At 41.6% G+C, this 25,185-nt stretch overlaps 1 protein-coding gene across 2 annotated transcripts in view; it reads right to left on the bottom strand.

Annotated features, from left to right (window-relative positions):
- Positions 1-25,185, bottom strand: part of LOC141000779 (PDZ domain-containing RING finger protein 4-like) — a 122,848-nt gene that overhangs the window by 5,107 nt on the left and 92,556 nt on the right. For both annotated transcript variants that reach the window (XM_073471611.1, XM_073471612.1), the window contains exons 3-7: positions 14,866-15,119; positions 11,500-11,602; positions 4,550-4,648; positions 2,172-2,234; positions 144-245 (exon numbers count right to left, since the gene is read on the bottom strand). In XM_073471611.1, coding sequence (XP_073327712.1) covers positions 144-245; positions 2,172-2,234; positions 4,550-4,648; positions 11,500-11,602; positions 14,866-15,119 — 621 coding nt within the window. The remainder of the gene's footprint in view (positions 1-143; positions 246-2,171; positions 2,235-4,549; positions 4,649-11,499; positions 11,603-14,865; positions 15,120-25,185) is intronic.

The raw sequence follows: 25,185 nt of genomic DNA, 5'->3' as shown, positions 1-25,185 counted from the left end.
AGGTTTACTCTGAGCAAGTATAATGTAAATGAAAAACCTTCAGGGCTGTAATTTGTGAGCAGCATGCTTAAACCCACAGTAGGTGTTTCATTCAGTGGCCAAAATATGCAGTATGTCAGTGCAAGTGTGGGGTCGTTTCTAACCTGCATCTCAGGTCTGGCAACCAGCAGCAAGATGTTCCTGCACTCATCACTGGAGAGCGCCGCCATCGCTTCCTCTCTGTCTTGTACGTCTTGGCCATTAATCTAAAGATGACATACAAACATGATTACCACACTCACTATTAAGTCAGATGCAAGCAAGCAAACGTGTATGCAAGTGCAAATATTTGAACACATTCATACACCTCAGGCCAGTTTATTCCTCTCAATATAAAAGCCCTTAAGAAAAACAAAGTACCACAATAAAAGCGGAAGCGCACAATAATGCTTTTTGTTTTTGGAGGAAATTATAAACTCTCTGTGCTGCTCCCTAATATGAAGCAGGACCCAGCAGTGATTATGAATGGGACAGTAGCTGCAGGCCGACGGAGCTGTTGTGTTCACCAAAGTATCCGGCAGCGTACATACATCTAGCCGTACAATTAACTGGCCACTGACAGGGGGCGTCCATCTTTTTGCAGGCAGAGTAATGGCCCTGTCACTGGTGGATAATAGTGCCAGAGTACTGGTCTACCTCACAAACACACACACACACACACACACACACACACACACACACACACACACACACACACACACACAAACACACACCCTCCTCTCCTGGCTTAAATCACTCACACAACACATGGTAGACACCGGTAGACAATTAGACCAACAGTGCTTATGCATCCACCCCTTGCATTTAATGATTGCTTCCCAGACTATTTACTTATTCCCTGGCTTTATTCTTGTTTCCTCTCTCATAATGCACTACTGTACTTATTAACAGACATATTATCCAAAGAATGCCACTGTGTGCCTCCTATTCATAGACCTTCCCCTCATCTGCCATTCATGCTGTTACTGTCAGTGCTAGAATAGCACCATTACCCATATGTGCCACCCAAGTAACCTCTCCCTGTACACTACGTTTAACCTTAAATTGATGAGTTGTTGGTCTTTGAAATGTCAGACGATGGTGAAAATTGTTTCCGTTGTTTTGTCCACAATCTAAATATGTTTAGAATACTGTCATAGAGGAATAAATTACTAAAACCAATTAAACCATTAAATAGTTGGAGGTTAATTTAATAGTTGACAACTAATTAATCGTTGTAAATTCACCTTAAAGCTGCACTAATGAGTTTTTTTCACATTATCAATGTCTATGTGTAATGTAAAAGGGGATCCACAGAGAATTATCACCCAACTCTGCTGCTCCTCCTATGTCTACCAGGCTTTTCAGCCTGTATTAGCTTCTTGTTTTTTTTCTGCTTGTTAATTTCACTCTCATCCATCACATTTCTAGCAGCAGTCGATAACTGTTTTCAGTGAAATAACCCTGGTAAACCTGCTGCAGTTTGGTGCTTATAAGCGCACAGACAGGCAAGATTAGGGACTAGATGATGAACATAGTGAACACCTAGCAAGCTACAGAGTCTGCTAAGACCACCAGGGGTTGGTGGAGACCGAAAAAGAGCTAAAAGGAAAGTGTATATTGGACTTGCATTCACCTAGTCGCTAAAAAGCTGCTTAAATTAGAGCTAATGTTACTCTGTCTGCTGTTTGTGTAGAGGCTCTGACTCTCCTACACTAAAACAATAATTATCCATGTTACCCACAGAGGCAACACTATCCAGCCCTCAGCCCTAACAACTACCTCTCATTGCCTGTAGCAGACTTTCTCTGAATCTCAGGCCTGAAGATGAAGCTAGGGGCTAATAACAGTCATAGCCACTCAGCTATCCCACTGGAGGCAGTGAGCTGCAGCACAGCACCATCCTGATCCAGAACTCTTAAAAACCCCTGTTGGTGCTGAGTCGGTAACTAAAACAGCCAGGGGGGCATTTCTCCCCCTCTAACAGTCACAGCGGGGGCGAGTTCCCCCTTTAATGTGCTGCCATTAAAAATGAATGGGCCTTCGTGCTGGGAGACAGTGGTTGAGTGTGACAAAATAAAAGTGTTTTTTTATGTTGAATCTAATGAGAGCTTGTGTAGAGCGGGCCAGTGTGAGAGAGTGTCTTTCTGTACCTGTAAAATGCGATCCCCCTCTCGGATGCGTCCATCTCTGGCAGCGATGCTGTTCGGACTGATCTATGAAGGCAGAGAGAACAAAATGATACCTCTAAAACACTTTCAATTTGTTTTCAAGAGAATCATGGAGTGCTTGAAAGTGTTTTAACTCATTAAATGGACATGTTTCAGCTCAACATGTCTAGACTATTATTAACAATGTGAGTAACACATAGTAGTTTGGCTGCCATGGGAAGACCTTAGATGTCAAATGGCTCTCTTGCGGCTGCTTGGACAGTTTTCAAAGCCATTTTATCCCTGAGCAAAAGCCACAACAAACTGAGTTATCACCTTTATCATTTTAGTCCTAAGTTGCACCCGCCTAGTTGTTATATTCTGGCAGGTTGATATAGCACAAGCCTCTGCATATAGCATTTACAGCCTGTAACTCAACCTCAATACATGATGCACCTGCCCTTCTCTAACTAATGTCAGTGAACAAGGGGGCAGGACACTCTTTCATCAGCCAATCAATCGGTGTCTGGGGCCATTCGTTTCACTCCTTCCTATCAGGTGGGATCTCTGGAGATGGTGAGTTGCTGTGGCACTCCATCTTCATAATAGTCCACTCCCACACAGAGGAACACTCATTAAACTGGGAGTGAGGTCACCAGACAGGAATGGGGGTAGGACAAGAGGGAACAGGGCAAATTGAAGGTAAGGTCTCTCTGCAGTTATGGGGAAAGCACCCAAACCCTGAGTAATCTACAACTGAAAACTGAAATATAGATTACTTTTAAAAAAACGTAAGTGTAACCAAAATTTAGTAAAATAAGAAATTTAGCCTTGTGCAGTATGTCCACGTTGCCGTTTAACTGTTGGGTTTTTCTATCTGGAAATATTACCAAATAAATCAATGTGTTTAAATGGTGGGAAGAAAATGGACCCGGTTGGTAGGAAACAAAGACGTGGATGGTGGAATGAAAACTCTAAATTACCCTTTAGTGTGAATGAGTGTGTTTGTTGGTCTTTAAATACACTGACAACCTGTCCAGGATGGTTGCCTTTTTGCCCTATGCATGCTTGGATAGACTCCAGCCCCCCTGTGCCCCCAAGTAGAATGAAACAGGTGTGCAAAATAGATGGGCCAGTGGACTAAGGAAATGTTCTCTCTCTGCTCTTTGTTCTGATGAATTATTTAACAATTGCACTGTGAGACACAACGGAAGCAAAGGGAAATACACTTTAACAACTCAGAGTAAAAATAAATGTGGCCATTCATCAAGTTGGGAAATTTGGCTTGTATTTAAACGACCTTGCATTGTTCCTAACTGCGTGTTGATGTGTTCTCACTACTTATGCAAGATCAGAGCATGAAACACCTCCTCAAACACATCCTGTATACAGTGACATTCAGCCACCTAATCTAAATGCAGCACACACTTCTGAGCCCTACTTTTTTGCAGAACGAACACTTAAAGATGCTGCCAGGAGCCACAGACCACAGTGATTTATATTCCACTCGGCTCTCAAAGCGAACACCTTTCAGGGTCCGAGTCAACTTCAAGTGAATCAGAGAGAAAGTTGAGCAGAATGGTGAACAGTATTTTCTTGCTTCCAACAAGTGGGAGAAAATGCTTACATGTATCTCACAGTTTGTTGTATGTCAGCTTTACTGAAAGGACTGTGTGAACGACTCCGACAAGACCTGACTACATTTTTGTCTTTTTTTGTCTTGGCAGTCCTTTCATGTTTGTAACTGAGAGTGTAATCACATGGTTAGAACATTGCCAAACTGTCAAATTATGTAATTTCTGTGTAATAAAAGAGTTCAATTTTAAAATAAGTATACCCAAAAGAGAAACCTGCCTTGCTCACATGAATACTAAAACAAATCATAAATTGGAAGATGAATATTAAATGTCACAATTGATTTAGTCTTTTAGCACTTTCAGTTGTTTAGGCATTTTACTGAGGCACTCTAATCCAGCCACGATGATAGTCTGTTTCTACAACAGCGTATGATATGTAAATACAAGACTTCAAAGAACTGAAATAAAAGGAATCTGTACAATATGCATACATCGTATGCCCCAAGAGTATTAATATTTTCATTTTTCAAACAGATAGCAGTCCTAACTGGCGGTTGGCAAAAAGAAAAAGCTTGCAGGAGGTGGATACATATATGTTGCATGTTTTTTTTACAATATCTCCAGGAGCAAAGCAGAGTGGGGAAAGATCAAAGAGATACCATTCTGTGTTTAGAAAGTTCTAAAAATAAAAAAACTTAAGTATGAAAAGTTTCTCATGGAGAGCTAAGTTGGACGGTGTTGTGTGAAGCAAATTAACCCTTTGAACTCCAGTCCATCATCTTGAAAGGCAAGTAATCTACTCACCTCACTGACATAGATGGCCACATCCTCCTCTTCATCTGTTCTGTAACACAGAGTTAGCCCCAACTTCTCTTGGCTGTTGAGTCGAAACAACTCCACCTCCTGTGTAGATAAGAAGGAAAATACAATAAATGTAAAAACATGCATGCCAGGCACAGTTTTGCTTTGCACTAAATTCCTATCATCTGCATCTGCAACGCTAATATGCTGATGTTTAGCAGATATAACGTTTACCATGTTCAGCTTATTAATTTAGAGTGTTTGCATGCATTTGCATTTGCTAATCAGCACTTGTACAGCCAAGGCTGTTGGGGATAACAGTAGTTTCACATGTTATTTCAGGGGACACTACATTTCATGGTGATCCATCCAATAGTGTCCGTACAAAATTGCGTAGCCATCCATTCTATATTTGTTGAGATATTTTCGAACAAACGAGGTGCACCAACCAACCACATGTGGACATGATTATCCCTGGATCCCAGGATGTAGAGGACTTGACTGTTTATCAATGGTCAAGGTCAATTTGGGAGCTACCCTGGAGTTTTGGATTATATCACACGATCTTCCTCAAGAGATGGAGTCTGTCCATTTGTCATTGAATTATAGATGGGTACATTTCCATTTTTCAGATCACTTCAAGCCAACGTGAAAGAGAAATCCTTGAAAAGAAATTTACTACAATTCCATACAACTGCTCTGACTACTACTTTCTTTTGATGAGATGTATATATAGAGGACCTCTTTAACCTTTTATAAAGAAACTCCAAATAAATTCTATACTTTTAGCATAAAACTAAAATCTCGATGCATAACAATGGCTACTCAAACACAAGTTCCTGCTCCACTGAAGATCAAATAACAATGTTCTTAAAGTTTCAGCATGAAAATCCTACTTGGCTTTGAGATGCTTGTTGAGTCTGCAGTCTCGTCTGAGGTTTTTTGAGTCTCAGAGTGTTTGATCATGAAAGACATTCTCAGCTCGCAGAGTTTGATCGGCGGGGCTTTGATAAATGTCAGAGGACCTCAAGTGTTTTTCTTTCAAGCCGTTGCCAAGTTATAGAGCATTAGACTATAAATACACTTTAATTATGCGAATGCTACCAAATATACATATTTACAGCAGCACTAAAGTATTCCCCATCTTCCCTTGGGGAGAGATCAACAAACTGTTGACTTACAAATCAGTGGTCTTCAAATTTCCCACGAGCCTCTTGGAACAGAGCGAAGTACCCTGGCGTCAACATGAATTCTTCATTTACGTTCATAAATACAAACCCACAGAAAGTGAGATTTGATTAACCATCCTCCCAAGCTTGCAGACAGTTTGTGTTCATAACCCAGTTTGTACTCTGTTTCCTGCAACAGAGCTGCAGCCAAACACCAAACAGCACAAGCCTGCGCTACATTTTCAAATGCCGAAACATATCAAGGGTGTTGGAGGGAATCAAGTGTGAAATGGCCTCTCCTCCCAAAGTCTTCATTAGAGCAGAAACACACCTACTCTGAACAGCAGGAGTGAGTTGGTTGAGTAGAGAGGACGATGGAGGGAGCAGAGAAATGAGGCGGCGGCGGCGAGGGGTCTAGTCGGGCTCAGAGGGGTCTCTCCAAGAAACGGAGAGATTCATTTCCTCCGTGACAAGTGAGGGTTGGCTGGTTACACGTGTCAGATGTGGCAGGGCTTTGGGAAGGGGATGGGTCGAAGTCTGACCATGGTGGGATGTGATGAGGGGGAAAGGGCAATACTATTGCCAGAAAGCCGCCACCTGGTGCCTCTGGCTACCCCTCCGAAGCTGTTTACGACCCCCCACTTCTTCACACACACACAAACACATCCTTAGGCTCAATTCCCATTTTCTCCCTCTCCCCTGTCACTCAATTCTTCCAACACTTCTCTACCTCTGATTTCCTCACACATTGACAGATCATTGAAGTGTTTTTGGGCCAGGGATCTGCTGCTGCTGGGCTTCACACTCTCAAACACAAAAAAGTCATTTCTGCTTCCGTGTACAATCTCAATGCTTACACACACAAGTGTACTCGGCACACACATTCGCACAGACACAGAGAAAAGGAGCTGAAGAAAAACGACATCATCTGAGCTTTGTCGTTTTATCTTTCTCGACAGCCTCCACCTGATGGGGAGCTCAGATCTTTAATTGACTGTCTCAGAAGCGATGACAACCTCAAATCCCGGCTGATACGTAAAGGATATAACAGAAGAGAGGGAAGATGACTTTGGTTCTGAATATCTGAACAAAGTGCGCTGCAAAAATCGGTCATTAGCTGTATTAAAAAATGTTTCTAATGAGCTACCACTGTTATTGTTGCCAGAGATATTGTTAAAGCGGCACATCTCCTGACGCAACGAAGCACTCATGGAGGTAATGGGAGCTAGAGAGACAGCGCACACCTTGCATGCTAATACGGTGTGAGAAGTTGTGGGATATCTGGGTGAAATATTGAAATCACCAGCAATGTCTGGGAGACATCTGTCTAAAAATAAACCACACAAATTAATTGCTGAGACTGAGGCAATGCCGAGGTGTGAGCAGGCACTACATCATCCCTATCTGGCTCTGCGAAACAAGCCTAAAGTTACCTCTGACTAATTAATGGCTAGATATAGTGCAAGAAACCTGTGGCTAAATGATCAGAGAAAATAGATTGCTACAATTACTGCATGTTGGATGAAAAACCAAACCTGTATGTGTGTTGAACAATGTGCACCACACATGTGACCCTTTTTTTCCTTTCACCAGATGTTCTTTTGCGTTGTTGTTTTAAGACAATATTGTGCAGGAAAAACACCCACTCACACTCAGATACCTCAGTAAAAGGATGTTGTCTCCTGATCCATCAAACACACCTTCACCAATCACAGTCTACTCTCTTCCCTTTTGATTTTTTTTTTTTTTACCATTTTTCCAGGCAAGCTCTCTGCCTCTCAGGCAGGAGATTGCTGCATGGCACAGGGAAAGAGGGGCTGACAGTAAATTAATGACTGCGATGCCGTGATTAGGGGGAAGATTGCCACCCACCATCAAAGCACATTGGATGCTGCCATAATAATCGCGCCTTTGATTACCAGTAATTGAAAAAGCAGTCACAAATGCATGGATGGCTACCACTGGCAGGGAGAGAGGATGGACGGTCTCTGAATAAGAGTACTTCGCTTCTTCAGAACTTACCGAAACGAATCAAAGGAATGGTTACTAACGTGGTGTTGTGGCCACATGCACATCAAGGGGTCCTAGGAAATGTATGATGTTTCTGTGTGAAATTCTAGCTATAAGGCATGGCCTGTGTGTTTCATTATTCCAAACAAGCCAGTCATCAGAGAGGACAGGACATTATAGGCTCCTGTGAGCCCATGATGTTTTCAGTTTTCACCAGAAGGCTGGCAGAGAAATTCTTCCTCGCCTTTCCTACTGGATGAACAACTTAACTACAACCTACTGTATATTTTCACTCAAATCCTCCTTTGCTTGCTTGTTAAGTGAAGCAGAACTTATTTTAAAGTCCAACCGCAAGGTTTTTTTGAGTTAGTAAATAAACTGAGAGCGAGATGCAGCAGAGACCATAATGAAATCCAACTGTCACTTCCTCTTGAGTACATATACAGTAGAATTAAAGGTACTGCTTACTGTTTAACTGTGGAAATCCACCTTTACAAACATGTAGAAGCTACTATTCCTTATTTCAGGGTCTGCTTTCATTTAGTAAGACTCTGACACGCATTTAATTACTTTGAATGCAAATGTGGTGCTTCTTTCATCCAGCTCGCTGACTGCAGTCTTTCGTGACCAATTTATGTTAATTGTACAGATAATAAAATACAAGAAAGAAATCTACCACAGAAATATATATTCATTAACTGGGTTTCTCTGATCTCTTATTCCGATTACAGAAGCCTTCTCTAATTTACATAATTTTTCTACACAAAACCATCAGCAACCTGGTTGCATATACCTACATTCTTTTTTTTATTTCATTTGGGGACAGCGCAACAAGCCGTACATGCTAAAATATCTCCTAATTGCTCCGCTGCTCACCAGCTAGTTGCTTACTTTGTCTGCCTGCTGTTTAAGGCTCGACAGGTGGCTTCACCAGGTTTATTAAACCTTTTTTATTGAAATCAGCCGCCTGCTGTGACGGGCATCCCGGTGACGCAGCGAGCATGCCAACACATTGGGCTCTAACAACAACAACAACAAAACGCACGGTCATCTAGCAAAAAAGTTGAACCTGGCTCAACTTTTGTTGCAGTGCAATGTCATTCAGCAAGGCCACACTACTTTGTGAAATGAGTGGCATAGCTCACATAACTTTCACAACTAGAAAGTAGTTCAGATAACTTTTCATAGTTATAAAATCCTGCTTCAGATAATTATAAACAGTTGGAGTAGTTTGGCGTCCAGCCTTCTTGGTTTTACTGCAGGCCTGTTTAAGATGTAAAACCAAAACAATGAGCTGAAAGACTCTGAAATGCCCCATACACATGATAATTCTCCGTCACTACGAGAAATTCCTTTCACATTACACGTCACTTGATCTATTTTTAATACAAAATATTGATTAGGGCAGCTTTAAGTGCATGTAAAGTGCATGTAATAGCCACTTAGCTATTAAGTCCAGGAAAAATTCTGTGTTCACATGAACACTTCAAAAATGTATACAGTATTCTATGGATGTGTACCTTTGTTGCATCTGCCATCTCTCCACCTCATCAGCTACTATACTCCAGGACTCACATGTTGATTACCCTAACAGAAACATCAATGTCCTGCTGTATTAGAAAGGTGAATTAGATTTAGATGGTTTCCCTGTGATGTGATGGCAAACTGCTCTCCCCCACTGTGCTTTTTGTCTAACAAAGGTAATTTAAAGAAATGTCTTTCCTTCATTCTCTTTCCTCTCCTCCAGCAGGGAGCGAGGGATCAGGTCGACTCTGAAAGTGGCTTTTCAGCTTTTGTCTACATCCCCCTCACAGCGTTTTCAGTTGACATACAGTAAGTGGGGCTGCATTAGTGTGGTATCTCCTCAAGCATGAAATAAAAAAACGGTGGAGGCTACAAAGCATACACAGTATAATAGGATTTGTTAATAGCAATGAGGCATAAAGAGAGGCTTTAATATATTATATTTGTTCCGATTTGACACTGGGGCCTCTGCGATCCACGCGGGTGCGCAGATCTCTTTAGGAGGTGAAGAAACAGCTCAAGCTCAGTGGGTGGAAGCATTCAGTAAAATTGAAATGAAACAAATAAGAGGAGGGAGGGGTGAGCAATCATCATACATCAGACCAGTTGCAGCCCTCGCTGGCAATAGGCTCGCACCTCAATGACTCGGAAATAAAGAATATTGGAGCATGGCGGAGAGTGGAGACAGAGTCTGTTTATCTCTTCCCGTCACACTTGAATCAGAGCATCTGTATGTATATCTGTATGTGTCAGAGATCAACAGCTTTAAAAACATCACCGATACAACTGCTCCTGTTACTTACACTCCAGCACAGATGCAGAAGCAAAGAAATGTGTTTCCAGCGTTTCTCTCTTTTTTTTCCTTTTTTTTTTACTAGCGCCTGCCACACACACCTCGCTTTAATTGGGTTTGATCAAGCTCTGAGTCAACCAGCTTGCTAGCTTTTTCTTCCAGACTTGTGAAAACAATTTCTCAGGTAGCACCGTCACATTTTGGAGATTTTCAACTTTCTCTTTATGCCTTGTAGAGAACAAAAAAGCAAAAACATGGAGGCATGTCATCATTGCCAATTAAAGCAGGGGATTTTTCTGCAATGTGGCTGATCATCTGTCACTACTGTGCCTCTGGGATCTGCCTGTAAAGTCAATTAGTGTTTACATTCTTCCGCCAATTGCTAAGCATCATTAAATATGGAGTGCTGAGGGAATGTGTGTCCATGTGTTGGAGGGGTCATATGTGTGTTGTGTTTGTTTGGGTGCAGTTCAGTGCTGAAATTTCAGCACTTTCAGCACTTTGAAGCACTTAACTTCTTTGTTAGCAATAAAGCCCTGCTGATTCTGCACTTTTGAGGCCAATGTCCATATCGATAACTGAACGCTTAAAAAAAAATCTGACAAAATATATTGGCTGATACTAATTTTTCAACCTAAAAACAGATCCCTTAAAGCCCCTACAGACCCATAGTGCATTCACACAATTTGGTTATTAATGCAATAGTTCAACATTTTTTTTTTTTTTGCCAAGAGTCAGATGAGAAGATTAATACCACCCTTAATATCTGTGCCAGGGGTTGATTAGCTTAGCTTACTAATAACTGTTGGATGAGGAAAATGGCACCTAACAGCACCTCTACAGCTCACTAATTAACACATTATATCTTGTTTGTTTAATCCGTATACAAACAGGTATGTAATTAAAACAACGGGTTATGGGTTCCTGCTGTTTTTCTAGCAACCTTGCGGCATAGGTGTCTAGGTGTTTCTCTTAGCTAACTGTTCATACTGACTTCGAGGTAAATGCCAGTATTTTAAACCTGGGCCACATACATATTTTGTATGTATATCTGCCGAATGGGACAACTCTGACCATCAAAGTTCCGGTTACAAAAATGGATCTTGCTTTAACAAAAAGGTCCTTCTCTGTAGAGTGTCTCTGTGTCTGACAACAATATTCTAGTATCAACCTCAGACAGCATCAAAAACAAGCACTTGCCGTGGATGTAACTTTGATAGTCGAAGCTGCCCCGAAGGATTACATTGCAACTGTGTTGCTGCTGCCTTCTGAGGCGATTCACTGGACCAATACCAAAACTTTTGGTAAGTATTATAAATTGCCATGATGAACTGTCGTATTATGAATCACTTACACACCATAATATGTAGATGTAGAGCCGAGCTAGCAGATATTACCAGCTGGGCCAATGAATCTGTCAGGCTCTTGTAAGCAGTGATGTCAAGTGCAGTGCTTACCTCATACTCAAACTCTTCTGTCCTCTCTCCATCAGCTGGAACAGGGGAGAGGTAGTCTGTCCCTTCATAGTAATCCTGGTCCATTGTATGGAGAGAATGACAGCTGTCAGGGAAGACAGATGGAGAAAAGAGAGTGTGGAAGACAGACAGGGAGGCAGAGAAACAGAAAGAGGCAAAGAGTTGGGCGTGAGCAAGATCCTTCTCTTCATTTTCTTTCAAGTGCGTTCAATACCTCTAAGTGACAGGATTTCCTCGCCTTTGTCTTTCCTGGAATCCGAAGAATAAAGGATTTGTCAAGGGCTTTCACTGCAGCTGGAGTGTGTGTGTGATAAAAGTATAGCCCCTTGTTAATAACAGCATATCCACATAATTTGCTTCCTGCTCTTGACAGACAAAACCCCCCACATTGTACGGTGTAATTCTATTATGTTTCCCTCAGTCACGGAACAAAACCCCATTGTGAGGGCCTAACGAGATGAGCAGCTTCGGTGCCACACAAGATAATTCAGGGAGGACAAAAACTTCAGAAAGACACATGTTGAGTGACGCTTCAGAGGCCATGTGACTCTCAGATTAACCAGCACTGTGAAACTGTCTCCAAACAATCTTCCAAACATTAAAACCAGACTGGTAAATGTCAGGATGCTTTATACTGTGATGCCATATAGTATCACACAACATTTGGCTGTGGGTGCAACAAATACAATTACAAATATACAATCTAGCCTCAAAAACAAGAGTGACAAACATTTGTTGTATCCATAAAATCTGCTGTATATTGGATTTTGCACCTGAACTCAGATGAAGAGAAGAAAACACGAGTTTTATGGGACACATTGATTACATTTGGGCTCGGCCTGCGGCTGTAAGTAGCCAGCAAGCACACGTTGCACTGTGTTGCCTAGTTTTTTTATTAGCCCATTTGCTTTAATCACCTTGTAAACCTTCCATGAGTCAAAATGGATATGCCAAGCAGCTCCAATTATGGCAGGAAGGCCCCGTGGGGGATTCTATGGTGATAATGCGTGAGATATATACATATGGCAATGATTTCGATCAGGTTATGTATAGTACTTTACACCTAGTGTGCAACACTGACAATCACACTCATTTTTAATGATGTTTTTAATATTGAGCGGCACAGATGGAGCAGACATCTGAACTTCCATACCTGAATGTCTAAGCGGCAGATACTCAAAGATGTTTATGGTTGTTGGAAGTAATTATCTCCTGTGACAAACACAGAGTTCACCAACTCCATCCTGACTTCCCAGTTCTGTACTAGGAAGCTCCTGCATTGCTATTGTCTTATTGTTTCTTTCCCAAGAGGTGAAACCCAGATATGTCTTTGTGCTAAACCTTTCTTGTTGTCAGTTTACTTCTCCTTTGAGATGAACAGAATGTAAACTAAAATACCAGCAGAGGAAATAACGAAGCCTGTTTCTTTTGTTGTTTACCAAGAAAACCTCTTGTTGATACTTAAAACTCTCAAGATCTTATTTGGTACATATTTTATGCGTTCCTCCCACATAGACAATAAAAACACGTCTTTGAGGGATTGTATTAACAGTTAAGATGTGATTACACTCACACCGATTGTACCACAACATGTGTTGTTTTGAGTATGTCTTTTCATCTCCTCTGAAGTTTCTGAGCCCAACAAACATACTTAAAAGGACAATTCAGTCATAAGTCAAAGATGCATATTTTTCCACCAACCTGTCGTGCTATTTAAACATCTAGATTGTTTTGATGTAAGATGCAAAATTTTGGGGATATCAACCAAATGTCTGCCTTCTCTCGCATATAATGGAACTAGATGGCACTCTGCTTGTGGTGTTCAAAGTGCCAAAAAAATACATTTGAAAACTCAACAGCAAAGTCTATTTCAAGACATTATGACTCGATTACTCAAAATGCTCCACACACCTTGTCGTGGGCAGTTTCATGTAGGAAATTTTTCATTTCAATTGAACTACACCTGCGAGCCATGTCACGGTGCAGAAGGAAGTGGGCATCTACGCTTGGAGGAGAGGCTCCTGCCCTGAGTGGGATGTTAACTTAAATGGTGTCCTCTTGGCTGAGATGTAACATAGGCTAACTTAGTTAGCCAGCCTCTCATCCATTATTAAATACATGCTTCCTACTTCATGAGAAAGTTGGCAGGTATAGTCGGGTAGAAAGAAAATAATTCCTGCATGAAACTGCTCACAGCAAGTTCTGTGGATAATCTTAAGTAAGCGTTGGTTGTTTGTGGGATAAGACATTGCTTTTGGCACTTTGAGCACCAAAAGCCGATCTAGCTCCATTATATTTGAAAGGAGGCAGACATCTCTAAGGCTGATATCTTCAAAACTTGCCAGCTCACAGTAAAACAGAGATGGATCTGTATGGAGATGGATAAATAGCACTACAGGTAAGAGGGAAAATATGTATTTTTGATTTTGGGATGTACTGTTGATTTGAGCAGCTGTGTTATGTTTCTATTCACGATTATCTAAGCAGAAGGGGGAATGTGAAAGATATTTCAGCAATCAAAAATTGTATAGGACCGTTAACGAACTGCACTATGAGTGTTGATTTATCTGTAAATGCCTCCTGCCACTCAAACACAATTATCCCCCATGTGACTGCCTGTGCTGTGTCGAAGAGATGTAGGAGTAACAATTTCTATGACAGATCCAGATGTTCATGCATTCAAAGTCACTCGAGGCCGTCATACATGACTACATTTTTTGCTCCTGATATTTATTCTCAATGTCTTCAAACTCAGTCTCCTTAGTGATACATTTAAATTAATACTTTATAGCAAACAACACATTGAAATTCCGTGCACACCTCACACATGTTTTCTGTATTAATGGTTAATCAAGACCACTTAGCCCTGTCCTTTATTTCTCTTTCTCCTTTATTTTTAAAAGTAGGTTTGTCCTATTGGTAAAAAGAAGTGAAGGACATTGAGAAGCTCATTTATCACACAAATCTATATCCGTCAGAATCGACTGAGCAGCCAGTTAGACAATTAATTTATATTTTACAGACGCCTTCCATACTTGTAATGCTAATCCTGCAAACACTGATATTTCTGCTTCATAGCTCAATGACATTTCTCACTACTTTTTTTCCCTCCTTCTTAATTACCATTAGTCTCAGCCAAAGTCATAACAAGGACACAACAACAAAGTCTTAGTGGCACTGAATCATAATCCTCTGTAATTATATATCAAATGAAATACAAATATATGCAATTAGATCAATTCACTGACCTCCTTCAAACTATAATCCCTGTTTTGACTATCAATCATGCTTCACATTCATAATTTACAGAGATGTAAAATAACTACATACATTTCCTATTGGTCATACCTGTCAGAGAGCAGGAAGGGACAGACGTCAGGCACAGGAGGGGTCGAAGGCCGGAGCTTTGCCAGCGCCATGATGTGTTCAAAGGTGATGTCAGTCTGAGTGCACACGTCCACCACATGGATTTCCTGAGGGGGGCCATGGGGGCGGCCGCTGGGGGTCCGCCGGATGACCTGCACCACGACGGGGTCCTTGGCAGCGCGAAAGGCCTCCACAGTCTCCTCATGGCTGGACTTGGACAACTCTTTCCCATTCACCTAAGAAAGACAGGAAATTTAAGCTTGTATGCAAGGGTTGTTTGTTGTTGTTTCAAATGTCAAAACTCACTGTGCTTTATTTAATGTGCCTTTTTTTGTTGCTATAGAAACATTTTACAAAGCAGAGCCGTTGTGGAGACAGACCTTACTGCTGCACCCAAGTCTCTTTGCAGAGTCAAAGAACCACATTCTTCTGGCTAAGTGACATTAGACTAAAAGCCAGCAAAAAAGCCAAGAGGGAAGATAGAGATAATATTATTTTCTGTGCCTGAGAAGTCTGCTGCTCTTCATCCTCGCTACTTCACTGCTGCCTGCTTCAGAAATTTAACTCCTTCCACCTCCCCAGCCCCCTCGATTATTAGCATTTAGTCATATGTGAAATTTGAATTTCTTTTGTGTTGATGTTTGATGGTTTGTGAGCACGCAGACGGTCTCAATTTTGCTCCAGGTTTCCTACACTTTCTTAAACACTGAATTCAAGAACTTTCCAAAGACTTTGAGACCACTGAGAAGTTTTATAATGAGAACTAGCAGAGCTTACAGAAGCTCAAAGACAACAAGAGAAAGGGACTTAAATGCATGAACACCTGTCAATAATGCTGCTGTGTTAGAGAGATGGCAGAAAACTGAGGGAGACACACACATACAGTGGCCTATTTACTAACACTGAGTTAAAAAAATAGCATTTCTATTCTTGCCTAAAATATATAAATTCAAACACTTTCAATGATTCATGTCCTTATTTTTTTCCCCACAAACTTGCCAGGAACTCACAATTGCTCCAGAGCACCACATGAGCTGCACCAACACGCTAAACCGCCATATTAAAATGCATATTATTGCATGCAAATGGGCAAAACTGTGACATAAATTGCACATGAGTTAATCTGGTTTTAAGGTTTACTGGAAAACTTTAGCATCAGACCCAAACAAAACCACCTACATAGTCTAAAAAAGCCTCTTGGATGAGAGGTGAAACGTCATCAAGAAACTGAATTAAGTCTACTTGCTTACGATATAGCACATAGTCTGACCATGACCTGGATGACTGAGAACCTTCATCAACAAGAAGGACACTACTGTTTTTCCCACATTGCTACTCCAGTTCTTGTGTTCTAGGCTGAATACACAGAGATAGAAATTTACATTTTTTCCTGGATCTCTTCTCGACAGATGATCAAAAAGAAATCTTTATGAAGACAACGTTGAAAAACATAAACACAAAAACACATTTTGATGGAACATTATCACACTGTTATATCAAAGCCCAAATGGCCCTCGCTCACCCAGTCCATCTTCAACCTCATCTCCACAAAATGAACTGGATTTTCCCGTAGATTGAAAACCATTTGCACTACAGCTGGCACATATAAAGAAATTCATTGCTTCATTTAACACCAGTAATTTATCTGGAAGAGAAACCATGGCTGTGGAATACCTCAGAGAATGTGCTTTGGTATAAACGCTGAAACCAGAGATTATAATTTAGATAACCACAGACAGAGAAAAAAGGTAGACAGCATAATTACACTTGCAGTTGTATTTAAATATGGTTTTGGAGTGGAGCGTTTTGCTCGCACTGCAAATTGAAATCAGTTTAAATGGTAACTAGAAAAGTAAAAGTGATCATTTATATTCACGAGTCTCTGACGAAAAAACACAGCAAGGCCGGGAATCTCAAAAGCAGCAAACTCTCTATAAAATGCATCGCAGTGGTAGAAATAAAAACACATAGCCTCGTTTAGACTCGAACAAAATGACCTACATTCATGAGCAGTCTACAGTTTCCAGTAACTCTGGCTGTGTGTATGTGGTGCCTCTAAATGAATATTAAAGATGCAGAGGCCACCGGGGAACTCCTACAGAGAGATCTTATGTTTTGAACCCAATCTATTCCACCAGTAAATCTTCACTTTTTCATCTGTTTCACATCATACTGAAGGAGTACATTTTGAGAAATTACCAAACATGTTTTGAGCTGCTGTAAGACATCAATATAACCTGACGGCATAAATCCTCTGTAAAGCCAGGATCAGCATTGACGTTTTAGTTGTTCTAATAAATATGTCTGCCTTCATGCTGCGTCCCTCGATAAATCCGATTCTGAAACTTACATGACCAGACAGTCAGTTTGTGTCTTTGAATGAATGCATTTTGACATGGCGGATTAGTATGTGGTTTTACAGTACACTGTCATTTGGTTTCAAACTGTTTTGGCTTGTGATTGGGTCTGCAATTATTTTCTGATGAATATTGTTGGTAATTCTGCTGATTATTATTGTAATCAATCTTTTAATCATCTGGTCTCTAGAAAAAAAAGAAAAGAAAAAAAATTCCCAGGCTCAAATGTCCCAAACCTGAAATTATACAGCTTACTATACTTTGTATATGACAAAGAGAATGAGCAAATCCTCCCTTCTGAGAGGCATTTTTTTTCTATTTTTGCTTGAAAATGACTTCAATGGTTGTGATCCCCCATCACAGGATGCATATTTTTGTGAGTGGTGAGCATTTAAAGAAGGTGTTTAACACTTTCAGAAACAAGTGATAGGGGGGCGGAGTGGCTTAAACAGAGACACCATTCACCCTATTACAAGACACCATCAAAATGATTTTGAAGCTGTAATTTCAAGGTAAAAATGTACATAATGTTGCTTTAAGAAGGGATAAAATGAATGAAACATTGAAGCAAATAAGCTCCGATAACATTGGATCCTACACTTCCTACATTGTACCGTCACAGCCTTTGAGACACCCCTGATGACATCATCTGGACTTATTTTTTAGACTTTAGAAATCTTCCTCCTGAAGCACCACACAAGGCACTATACAACTGTTCAGTGGAGAGCCCCTTTAATTTATTCATTCAATTTAACAGACTTCCAAATAAGCTAACCTCATTACCTGCTAACAGGAAAATATAAAAACATATTTATAATGTAATAACGGTTGTAATGCCATAATAGTGTGTTACTCTCATTCCCGTGTGAGCGTGTGAGTTTGTGTGTGTATGCTTTTCATTGTGTTTTCTCCCTCTTCTCAATGTGTGTCTCTAGAGACTGAGTGATGCCCTACAAAAAAAAACCACCGACTTATTTTCTTAGCAATAACAGCAACCATCTATAACTCTCTTAGCTTTTGTGGTACTCTGGCCTGCTCCCCTGCCTCCTGACGTGACCTTTGTTTGTAGCAATGTTGCATTAATCACCTGAGCGGGAGGTAAACTGGGTCAACACCACCGCTGTGGAACTGCAGGGCAATTTGGAGGAAAAATACAAAGCAGCTTCCCTCACACCCCTAACCTGCTTTCATTCTCTTTTTGGGCCAGTCAGCAGGTATTTAATACAGCAGCACGTACATTAGAGTTAAGTACTGTATTAAAGAAACATGAAGCACTATAATAATTAGCTTATACAGTTCCTTTGACTCTCTCTCTCTCTTTCTTTCTGTTTTATTTTGCTGCTAGTCTCTTGCTCCGCCGGCTAATCCTGGAACATGGAGCCTGCTGGAAACAAAGGAGTTGGAGCAGACAAATGAGGCAGCCTATAGCGTATGACAGTCCCAGAGAAAAATGATCAAATTTCCCAGCTCTCCCTCTGGTACAGCCTGTCCACACCAGGCTCCGCCTCCTCCTCCAAGCCTCACCGCTCGCTAGCCATACTCCATAACCGTAATGACACAAGAGGAAACACGTCAGGAAAAAGAGGAGGGAGTGTTGTTTTTTCTATTCCCCTCACTGGTTTTCATGAGAGCCAGATGGAACAATTAATCCCCAATCAACACAGGAATATCAAGTAGCCTTAACTCCTGCACGAGGGACTTTGCCATCCTTCGTTGTGTCCCCTTGGTTGATGTCTATCCAGCTAAACACACTGACTCAGTTAGCTGTGTGGATCTGCAGTCCTATCTGACAGATGGGAAGGGTTTCTCTAAGCTTGGCTGCAGCTTCTGAGATTTTCCCAGATATTCTCAAACTGCAGATCTGCCTTCAGCACAGCCCTCGACTTGTCTCGCGACAGCTTTACTCTCTGCGAAGTTCATCATCAGCTAGCAAGCCGAAAGCTCTGAAGGTGACTATACAGGGAAATTTTAATGTGAGTAATTCTTGCAGTTGGCTTCTGTCCTCAGTAGCCTTAATCCTTTCAAAATTAAACACCATTTCTATCCACATCCACAACCTCCGCTCAGTACAGCTGTAGCCTCTTAAAAGTTTCATCACACATATTTTGATCTAGTTACACTAGCTTGCAGTAGCGTCCTCAAGTGTGCATGCAAAGTGTGCAAATACATATTCATTCATAAACACATGCTGGTAAACAAAATCTGTTTGCAACAAATTATTTAGCAGCTGTAGTGTTTAAATAGTTCAGTGCAGCTCTGCAAGTGCTCCATATGCACAGAGTCAACATGAATTATCTTATTGGTCTGGAACAAAACAATGGTGATTATTCATGAGAGATCATTTGCTGTATAATTGGGCCAGGCGATGATCAGGTAAATGTGAAGTTGGAAGGAAATGGGCTCTGGGATGGAGTAGCTGGACCAGGACGCATCTGCTGGCTGTTTGCACATGGATGTGCAGCAGCTGTAGCCGGGAGAGAAATGTGTTTTTATTCAAAGCCCCTGAGACGGCCAACAGCCTTCCCACAACAAATGCAGTAAACCAGCTTAGTGGAGTGCATCGAAAGGATGAAACCTCTTTTCTTTTCTTTTCTTTTCTTTTCTTTTCTTTTCTTTCATTTTCTCTGTGGCAGAGTCCCATATTGACAAAGACATTTAAAAATTGTCTACTTGTGACACAGCTGAGTGTGTCGGGTCTCCGCTTCAGTAAATATCACACGCCACTTTAAGCCGTTCTGCGCTGTTGCGAGCAAACAAACTGAGTTGAAAACTTCACCAAAAGTCTCTGTTTTTACAACTATGAGCTCAAAGTCGCCTACAGCAAAGCACACTCCTGTAGGTTTTCTCATCTGTGTCCCATCTTATCGTTTTGCCTCCAGGTATGAGGACAAGCAAGAGAGAGCACACACGTAGCACCTTAGCTCGACTCCTCAGGCGTCTCGTCCGTCAGTGCTTTTGTCTCATCGACTTCTGTGTCCCATCAATATCTCCAAGGACCGAGGGCAAGAATGTAGTGACAGTGGTAGTAAAGCGAGGTCCAGTTTATCTGTTAAGATGTCAACTTCAGCCAAATCTGATGTTGCGTCTGCTCAGGGACTGTTTCTGTGGCAGGAGGCACAGACACTGCCGGCAGCTTGCAGGGGATTACTGATAGAAGTGATTGATGTACTTCTTCTGCGAGGAGAACAGGCAGCCCCAGGCAGTAGGCTCTAATAGTCCATTAGCTTTTTTATGCCTTCGAATTAACTGCATACATTGCTTTATGGCTTGCGTGTAGCACTTTGAATCTTAATGAAATGTTTTTGTTTTCAATTTTTATAGTTTATACTGTGCACAAGGTGAAAGTCCCCGTCTCCGCTTGTATTCTGGTCGAACTGGAAATGTGCTGAATTGAATGAAGCAAGGTCATCCTTTCTACTTTGGCTGCACTGACAAGGCTTTCAGTGGCAGTAGAAAGAACATCAGAGGCTTGTATTTAACCAGTGCGTGTAACCTTGTGCGTTGTGCTTAACATCTGTACAGGCAGTGAGCCTCTGTTACTCACAGCCTGTATCTCTTGAGTGCCGTCACTTGCTGGTGTGAGTGGCAGCCTGTGGGGTGTTGAGTGTATGCAGGCAGATGGAGAAAGTGTAACATGTAGGTCATCTAGCCTCAGGAGGGTAGCGCTTACAGCCGTCAATTACACACCTGTTCTATCTCCTCGTCTTTTGGGAAGAGGCAACATGAACCCTCAGTGTTATGGTCCAGTCAGCTGTGTGGATCCCTCAGATAAAAGAGTTGGAGGAGACTGGGGAGCAGCTACAGGTACAGTAGAGGAGGACAAAGGAAGCATAACCAGTAGAGCTGTTCTCCAGAGACAGAGGAGGGACCACTGCTGCTGGTCAGCCATCACACCTGAGTGCTGACAGAATAGAAACCACTTTTCTAATAAAGTTCAACAGACTGTGGAAGAGACAGGATAAGACATTGTGTGGATAAACTTCACAAAGCTTGGGCAAATAGTCTCCTGGATAATGAGAAACCACAACTTGTTGTTTACACTCACATTTTTGTGCAGATTAAATTAAACAATATAACGTGAAACTTATGTGTAACTTGTAGTAGATTTTAGTCCCATTGGACGGAGCCAGGCCAGCTGTTTACCTATGTTTTCCAGTCTTTATGCTAATCTAAGCTAATTCGCTGTTGTATTCTCATCTCTCATCGGTCACCAACTTGGCAAGAAGGCAAACAAGCATATTTTCCATAATGGCAAACTTGGATTTCTCATGAAGCCGCCATAGTATTTTGCATTTGCATTGACTGTTCCAAATGTTCCTTGGAAGTTGCCGTTTTTGAAGGGGAATTTTATGCCTTTATCAGTCAGACAACAGTCAAGAGATGACAGCAAATAGGGAACGATATTCAACAAAGGTCCCTGGTTGGACAAAGGTCTTGGGATATTTTACTAAATGGTCAGTGCCCTTTACCCCTCAGCTACAAGAAATTCCCCTTGGAAGTCATAGGTTACTTCTCTTCTCAAGCGTTTATGTACACAGGCCTGCAGCATTCACACGTTTTATCAAAGAAACCAGACATTATTTCACAAGCATCTTTTGTACTGATAATTTATGCCCATGCAAGCCTGAGAATTGCACCTACTGCCACTCATGTAACATTGTCTATGCAGAAAACGAACTGGGACCCTGAATGGCAAAAATAACTTCTCTATTGTTTGTTGATATTTCCCAACTGAGTCTATGCAGCAGCAGAGCGGACGACAGTGAGACAGGCTTGCTGCTGACTGACTGTCTCTTCTGAGCCTCCGAGCACCTGAACAGCAGCTTCTACACGCCAGCTCCAACAACAACATCAATGTGTTGCAATCCCATCTTTCAACATACGAAACTCAATTTGCATTTTCATAAATAAAAAACTATATACAAGTGAGAACAGGAACATTCAACAGGGAAGTGGAATTAAATACTCCCTGAGGTAATTCCAAATGCTGCGAGGCTGAGTTTTGATGTGAGCACGACTGCTACCTCATCCTCTCTCAGTGAGAAAACGGCTTGGGTTCCTCTTTACACCCAAATGTCTCATTTCAATAATAAGTGTCAGAATAAAATACGGGCCAAGGTCCGCTACAGTACAGCCCTTATGGCTGCATAAATCACTCTCAGACAGTCAGCGCTACTGTCTGAGCGACTCAAGCAACGCTCCAATGACATGAAACTGAGGGAGGGCGAGAGAGAGAGAGAGAGAGAGAAAAAAAAAACACGCCACTGGGGAAATCTGACAATCCCCTCAACATCTATACATGAACCAATGTACAGGCCTCCTTTAACCCCTCCAACCACATAAAACACACTCCACAAGGCCCCTGGGTTATTTTTCACATTAAAGGCCCTGCACGTTGCTGCTGAGGTTTTTATGCCCGCAGAACATTTGATGAATTCTGCCAATTTTCTTCTCTGAGCACCAATCTCGAGTGGAGCACTCCCTTTATTGCGCAACTCGTTCAAAGTGCATCAGCTCTTTCAATCTGCTCTAAAATTCACGGTCCGCCTTTTTACATGGGTTTATTATCCAATCTCGTGCCATAATCGCTCAGCGCAAGGACAACTGTTATAAAAGGACAAAGGGAGAAGAGATCTGAGCATGAACTCTGCCAACACTCGATGTCAGAAGCCTTGAAAAGAAGAGGAGCTGAAGAAAGCTCCGAGCTGAATGAACCGTGTCACCATCTACTACCACAACCATTATCTCAACCTCCTCCTCCACACTCGGTCTCCCTGTTATCTAATTCACATGCTTTGTTTTCTTAATAAGATGGATTGCTGCAGTGTTCAGAGCTTTGTGTGACTGGCTTCACTGTGAGGACAGGACTTTTAGAGTGTTGTGTGAAGTCAAAGAGATTCATTTTAAGGTAGCTGTTGATGGTCAGTGTTAAATCAGGAATATGTGACATGTTGTGTGGACACTTGCGAGTTGTTTACCTCTGACGCTCGACTAAGTAGTAAAAGAGTCTGTGCCAGTCCAATCCTGGAAAACTTCGATGTTCCAGAGTGGAAGAAATGGGTTCATGGTGACCACTGATGCAGCCCATCACGAACCCAAAGCATCTGTATTTGATGACCTGAGACTCAACTATCTCTAATTAAAATTGTGCTGAGAGGGAATTACTTTCACCAGACATCGTGACCAGAGAGATTTAAATATGTCGAACTTTAACAGATATTCACATTAAAAAACAGTAATTACCGGATAACGACAAACCCTGATCAATAATCAGTAATGTAATGTATTATTTCAAAGAGTAATATCTGAGTCAAACATCACATTTTTCAAGTAACTCTCCAGACAATGATTGTGGGTCACTGTTATCGCATTATTGAAATTCTGCTGCTGAAACCTGCGACAGCTTCTCCAGCCCTATCAACTCCCCCAGCGTGACCAAAACACACACAAGTGTGCACACAGATAGGATGGACAGAAAGCCACAGACTGACGAGCATAAATCCTTTCTCACAATGCTGCACATGAAAGATTGTTGGGTAAACATTTCATCAGATTCCTTATTGTACTTTGCCCTATCTGTCGTATCTCTCTGCAATAATATCCAGGACATCCACCTGTTCTGCTTATGATCACTTTCCCATGAAATTAGATCAATATATGCCGTTCCATCTTCATTACTAACAGATTATGGTTGAATGCTGGATAATTGTCCTATCTTATTTTGGCCGGATTATGAAATTCTGCAGCGGATTCTAAATATGATTTGGGACCGGTGAGGGAAGCGGAGTGCTAAGTTAATCAGCTTGTTCAAGGTTAATGGTACGTGCAGGGTATATTTGTTAAAGAGATTAAGAGATGCACAGTTAATCTCTGTGCTTAACTTTCAAGATCTTGCCATCTTGGAGTGAGTTTTAATGTAAAATGGAAAAAATCGAATTAGAGTAAAAGCGGCACTCGGGTGGATGAATAACTAATGGACGAACAGCCTCCTCCTTGGTGATAACTGGTAATTGGTTTGGGGGGTGGGAAAGGAGTGAGAAATGGGGGGTAGTTGGATGATACTACGTGCTGTGCAGATCAGCAAAATAGCCTGGCTGGCGTGAAAAGATGTAAGGAGTAATGGTGCCATCCATATGCTGACTGAAGAAAATCAAGTGGGTACTGTCATGGAACACCTCCAAATGTGCTGAGAGGGAGGCAGAAAGGAGGTACGACAAATGAGGGTGCCTGGTAGGAGTATTTTCAACACTAAAAAGCCACAATTCACAGTCCAAACACCACTGCTCTCCCCTCACTTTGTGGACTTGTCTGTAGCCCCTATCTGTTATTTACAGAAGAAGAACAGGCGCCAACCTACTGTATGTATTAAAGGAAACTTCTGGTTTACTGCAATGTGCACTTTATTTTTGTTTAGGGGTCATTTCTGTCATCAATCAATGCTAACATTGTGCTGGTAATACCTGTGAATGAAGCAGGCTAGCTGTTATCCCCTTTCCCATTAGCGTAGGTGTATGATAAACTGGATACAGCGCCAACGCTCCGCCTTGCTTCCAATTTTGCCCAGTGGCCATTGAAGCGAAAATGTCCACTGCAGCCTAAAAAGCATTACCATAGATCACTATTTTAAAAGACACCTCTGTAAAACTGTTGCAAATTAGGTCAATTGTGAACCTTTCTATAATGGTTGATTGATCCATGGAGGTTTCATATCTGTAAAACTTGAAAAATCTGTGACAACCTCATTAAAGTCTGTGTGCCTAGCAGGAACTAACGGACAGCACCAGCGGGAGAAACACTATGGCTGATAGCCTACCCCGGACGTAAACCCGGCAGCTAGGAACTTTTTAGCGTATATGCCAGGCTAGCAATTTTCTTTGGACTGATTATACCCTATCTTTGAGTAGAGACATTACAAGAGGGGAGACAAACCACTTACACCCAAGTG

This window comes from Pagrus major, chromosome 8 (genome assembly GCF_040436345.1).
Source record: "Pagrus major chromosome 8, Pma_NU_1.0".
In the NCBI taxonomy this organism is placed as follows: domain Eukaryota; kingdom Metazoa; phylum Chordata; class Actinopteri; order Spariformes; family Sparidae; genus Pagrus; species Pagrus major.
This window is presented reverse-complemented; position numbering and strand designations above follow the sequence as displayed.